This window comes from Elephas maximus, chromosome X, assembly GCF_024166365.1.
Source record: "Elephas maximus indicus isolate mEleMax1 chromosome X, mEleMax1 primary haplotype, whole genome shotgun sequence".
NCBI lineage: Eukaryota > Metazoa > Chordata > Mammalia > Proboscidea > Elephantidae > Elephas > Elephas maximus.
The window spans coordinates 110,809,056-110,814,781 of NC_064846.1; the positions used below are offsets into that span (position 1 = coordinate 110,809,056).

General features: G+C 41.7%; 1 protein-coding gene across 1 annotated transcript; it reads left to right on the top strand.

The window, feature by feature from the left end:
• The first annotated feature begins 3,351 nt into the window (after nucleotides 1-3,351).
• On the top strand, nucleotides 3,352-5,050 carry LOC126069525 (spindlin-2). Its single transcript, XM_049872998.1, has 2 exons — nucleotides 3,352-3,536; nucleotides 4,212-5,050. The coding sequence occupies exon 2, from the start codon at nucleotides 4,214-4,216 to the stop codon at nucleotides 4,988-4,990; it is 777 nt and encodes a 258-aa protein (XP_049728955.1). The 5' UTR covers nucleotides 3,352-3,536; nucleotides 4,212-4,213; the 3' UTR covers nucleotides 4,991-5,050.
• Nucleotides 5,051-5,726: the final 676 nt, after the last annotated feature.

The following is a 5,726-nucleotide window of genomic DNA, read 5'->3' on the forward strand; positions in this document are numbered from 1 at the left end:
AAGTTAGATGTTAATAGCTTTCTAATTTTTAATTTAAGGTCTAACTTCAAATTTTACTCATTCTGATCACTGCATTGAGTAAAAATAGTAAGCTTTAGGCTAACTGTTTTCATGTATAAAGCACGGACATATAAATAATTAATAAACAGATAGTATACCTGTAAAAAAAAAATTTACTTTTTTCTTTTTATACCTGTGGTTTTAAATTTTCATGGTGGAGCAATTAGAAACAAACATGTATAAAAAGGTTTCTTGGGGGTTGTTACTGTTAGGTGCTGTTTAGTTGGTTCTGACTCATAGGGACCCTATGTACAACAGAACAAAACACTGCCTATTCTCACAATCGTTTGCTGTATTTGAGCCCATTGTTGCAACCATTGTGTCAATTCATCTCATTGAGGGTATTCCTCTTTTTCACTGACCTTCTGCTTTACCAGGCATGATGTCCTTCTCCAGGGTCTGTCCCTATTGATAACATGTCCAAAGTACATGAGACAAAGTCTTGCCATCTTCACTTCTAAGGAGTATTTTGGCTGTACATCTTCCAATACAGATTTGTTCAGTCTTTCTGGCAGACCATGGTATATTCAATATTCTTCCCCCACACCGTAATTCAAATACATCAATTCTTCTTTGGTCTTCCTTACTCATTGTCCAGCTTTGTATGTGTATGAGAAAATTGAAAATACCATGGCTTGCATCAGGCGTACCTTAGCCCTCAAAGTGCCATCTTTGCTTTTCAACACTTTAAAGAAGCATTTTGCAGAAGATTAACCCAATGCAATAAGTTGTTTGGTTTCTTTACTGCTGCTTCCATGGGCTTTGATTGTGGATCCAAGTAAAATGAAATTCTTGACAACTGCAATATTTTCTCTGTTTATCATAATGTTGCTTGTTTTCCCACTTGTGAGGATTTTTGCTTTCTTTATGTGGAGATGTAATCCAACCTGAAGGCTATAGTTTTTGATCTTCATCAGTAAGTACTTGAAGTCCTCTTGGCTTTCAGCAAGCAAGGTTCTGTCATCTGCATATCACAGGTTGTTAATGAGTCTTCCTCCAATCATGATGCTGTGTTCTTCTTCATTTAACCTGACTTCTCTAATTATTTGCTCAGCATACAGATTGAATAAGTATGATGAAACGATACAACGCTGACTCACGCCTTTCCTGATTTTAAACCACTCAGTATCCCCTTGTTCTGTTTGAACTCCATAACCATTAATAAAGTTAGGTCTGTATATACTTGCCTCTTCTAGATATCTCATATAAGTGGAATTATACACTATTTGTCCTTTCCTGACTGACTTACCTCATTCAGCATAAAGTTTTCAAGGTTGATCCATGTTGTAGCATGTATCAAAACTTCATTTCTCTTTATGGATGAGTAACATTCCATTGTATGTATATAACACACTTTGTTTATCCATTCATCTGTTGATGGATTTTTAGGTTTCCATCTTTTGACTATTGTGAATGGTGCTGCAATGAAGATTTGTATATGTGTATCTTTTTGTGTTCCTGCTTTCAGTTCTTTTGGCTATGTACCTAGAATTGGAATTGATGGATCATTTTTTTTTAATGCTAATTCTGTGTTGAACTTTTTGAGGAACTTCCAATCTCTTTTCCACAGTGGCTGTACCATTTTACAATCCCACCAGCATTGGATTAGGCTGGGATTCTCACCAATACCTGTCATTTTTTTAATTTTTAATCCTAAGCATTTGGTGGGGCTAAAGCCATATCTCATTGTGGTTTTGATTTGCATTTCCCTTATGACTAATGATGCTGAGTATCTTTACTTGTGCTTATTGGCCATTTCTACCTAAAGCAATTTGTAGATTCAACAGAATAATCATCAAAATTCCAACAGCCTTCTTTGCAAAAATGGAAAGCTAATGCTCAAATTTATATAGAGAGATATGGGGCCCCTAATTGCCAAAGCAATATTGAATAAGAAGAACAAAGTAGAATGACCCAATATTTCCACATCTCTGAAACAACACAATAAAAAAAGGTGTACCCAACTTGAATAGACATTTCACCAATGAATTCACATTTTTATTGATGTTAGTTTCCTTTTTAGAAATTATTTTATTGTTTTAAACCTATTTCTGTCGACATCCAACCCATCCCTTGATTCAGATACCATAAGTAACTAAAATATTCATATGTCCTTGGGGGTTTTACATTCATTCATGTGCTATTTGTTTTGTTTTATTCTGCTGCATTTTACATTTTAATTAATCAAATATTAATATGGGTATGAATTTAGTATAAAACCTTTTCCCAAAATATTTAAAGGATCATTCCATATTCCTTAAAAAATACTCAATCTTCCTCCACTGATTTATAAAATACCATTTTTACCTACTGAAAAAATAAAGTTATTTTTTCCAAAGCTCTCTATTTTGATAAATAGATCATATTACCATTTCTTGTGGAAACATTATCCTAAATGTCTAGTAGCAGGAGATAAATTTAAATTATGGGTGACTCTATAATAGATTGTTATTGACCAAGTGACAGGAATGTAATAGGTGCTGAATAAATATTTGTTGAATGAATTTTTTAAATAACTTATTCAAAACCATATAATGCACTGAGCAAATGTTTATTCTATATGAAAAAGGGCAGATTAAATATGCAAATTAAATATACAAAATTCTGCTAGGATTCGAAAAAGCTTAGAAAACAGGCAAAGGAAATAATGAATGTTATTATTTTGTTGTGAGCCCTGGGGAAAAAAAGTGAGATTAATAATTTTCTTCTTAACAACACTTTTCTGAAATTTAAACAGTGTTCACATAGTGCATGTAATTATTTTGCAGTCAGATAAAAACAAAAAGAAAAATAAATGTAATCGAGAGATAAAACCGGGAATGACCAGTCAGAAAATATTACAAGAGTCATTGAGCACTGTGCATCTCTTGTTCTACCCCAAGTCCCCTTATATGAGAGGAAAGGCATATATGTGTATATAAAGGTAATACCATAAGCGCACTAGGAACAAGGAAAAGGAGAATTCCTGCAGTATGGAAAGCAGAGGGGCAGAGGCCAGGAGGGGGAAGAGGTTGGTGAGTGCAGTGAGGCTAAACCCTGGGTAGGGACATTAGGAATTGCAGTGAGGTGATTCTGGACCCAAATGCCCACACTTTAGAAAGGAGAAGGACCCAGGCACCAGACATGACTCCCGTGCCCACAGGGCTGCAGGGAGTGTACACTGAAGGGGCACGCTCTGTTTGGAAGGAAGGGGAGGACTCTCTCCTGGCAGGAAGCTGCGCTACCTTAAGAGGGAGGAGACTGCAGCTGCTGCTGCAGCAGGGCGAGTGGGAAACCTGTGTAGCAGAGAGACCCAAGCACCAGCAGAAAGGCCGAGGACTCTCAAGCCGGGATCTGATGACCACAGTCATCCTCTTCACCTGCCTCTCCGCCCTCCTAGACACGCTCCTCGCCTAAGGATCATCCCCTCCCAGCTCTTGCGGATCCTCCTTCACCGCAAGCTCACAACACTGGCGGCAGGGAGGTGTCTGATTTGGGTACGTGAGGCTCGAGATCCCTGGCGGTGGCTCCAGGCAGGGCAAGGCCATTGGTGGGCACCAGGGTGGAAGAAGGACAAGGGGGAAGATGGACTCCACGGGGTGGGGGGCGTGGGGATATATGGGGTGAGGATGGGCGCCCGGTGATGTGGAGGAGTGCAATGGGCAATAGGGAAATGGGGTGGCCTTAGGAGCCAGGAAAGGATTTGAAGGTGAGCGCTGGAAAGCAAGGACGGTGGGTACCAAGAAACGGATTGGGGTCGGAGCGGGGCATGTGGGCAGCCAACTGCAGCGCCTTCAGGACAAGAGGGCAGTGGGTGCTGGTCAGGGGGATGGAGGGATGGGAGCTTTGTAGAGGGCTGGGAGTGGGCGCCAGTGGCAGGGGAGTGGGGGCAGTGGACACTGGGGACCCTCAGTAGGGAGGAGGTAGCCCGCCCTTCTCCTGCACAGTTCCTTACCCCAGCCAGAACCACCAATGCTCCCGCCCTTCCGAACATATTAAGGAACATAGAAGGAGGGCACTGCAGGCACGCAGCCAGAGTTTCCGGCATTGGTGTGCGGCTCCTTGTGAAAATTTTGGCGCCAACACACGGTGCAGAGAGACATCGCTATCGGAAGAAGTTCACCTTATGACATAATAAATTTTTCTTTCTGTCCTCTCTCTTCCACCTGCAGGCATGAAGACCCCCAACGTACAGGAGACCGAAGGGCAACAAACCAGAGCAGATGCAGGACTGGCCACCGGGTCTGCAAACATGTCAAAGAAAAAAGTCTTCCAAAAGAAGCAGAGGGGTAGACCTTCTTCCCAACCCCTCAGGAACATTGTGGGATGCCGAATTTCACACGGATGGAAGGAAGGCGATGAGCCCATCACCCAGTGGAAGGGAACAGTTCTGGATCAGGTGCATATAAATCCTTCTCTTTATCTGGTGAAATATGATGGAATTGACTGTGTCTATGGACTGGAACTTCATAGAGATGAAAGAGTTTTGTCTCTTAAAATTCTTTCTGACAGGGTGGCATCATCTCAAGTCAGTGACGCTAACCTTGCAAACACCATAATTGGCAAAGCAGTGGAACATATGTTTGAGGGCGAGCATGGTTCTAAGGATGAATGGAGGGGGATGGTTTTAGCCCAAGCACCTATCATGAAAGCCTGGTTTTATATTACCTATGAGAAAGATCCTGTCTTGTACATGTACCAGCTTTTAGACGATTATAAAGAAGGTGATCTCCGTATCATGCCAGAGTCCAATGAGTCTCCTCCAGCAGAGAGGGAGCCAGGGGGAGCTGTAGATGGCCTGATAGGTAAACATGTGGAATATACCAAAGAAGATGGCTCCAAACGAATTGGCATGGTCATTCACCAAGTGGAAGCCAAACCCTCTGTGTATTTCATCAAGTTTGATGATGATTTCCACATCTATGTCTATGATTTGGTGAAAAAGTCCTAACTGTTATGGTAACTTTTGCCACATTTGTGTGCTCTGTAGACATGCAAAACATGTTCCTTTTTGGTGTATTGAAAGCTTAAGGGTCCTTGTGAACCCTACATCTTAGCTAGAACAACTGTTGTTTTGTTTTCAAAAATACAAATGTATGTGGACATGACATGCCTTGTGTAAGGAATGTGTGTTCTTGAAAAGGTTGAGTGTGTTTTGTGGAGCAGCAGGAAAGGAAGGAACAGCTGTACATTCCGGCTGTGAATAAAGTTAAGCTGGTATCATAATCAGTCATCTAAAAATGGAATAGGACTCAGGTGGCCTGGCCTAGAGAGGCGGAGGGGAAGGAATTAGAGATGGGCTGTGAGGGAGAGAGAGGAGGATATAATTGCTTGGGAAGAGATGGGGAGATGCCAGAAATGGAGAGGCTCCCTGGAGAAAAGGGAAAACTAGTGAGGGGGAGATATCCAGCTGAGAAGGTGGTGGAGAATGACAGGGAGAGAGTGAGATCTTAGAGTTTAGAGGAAAACAGACAATAGACTGAGTAGAGAGGGTCACAAAGAAGTATGGAAGGGGTCCAGAGCAAGGGGGTGAGAGATCAAGCTGGCAGGAATCTGGGGGAGATAATAAAGGATGCACAAAGAGAGGATCTGTGCATGCATGGGAAGCCAGAGTGGAAGAAACACGGAAGAAGAAATGTTAGGAAGAAAGACTAACAGAGGGAGTGAGAACACAGGAAAAGGGGTGT

What these genes read in the sequence shown, in the direction of transcription:
- LOC126069525 (XM_049872998.1), top strand. Translation starts at nt 4,214, where the DNA reads ATGAAGACCCCCAACGTACAGGAGACCGAAGGGCAACAAACCAGAGCA.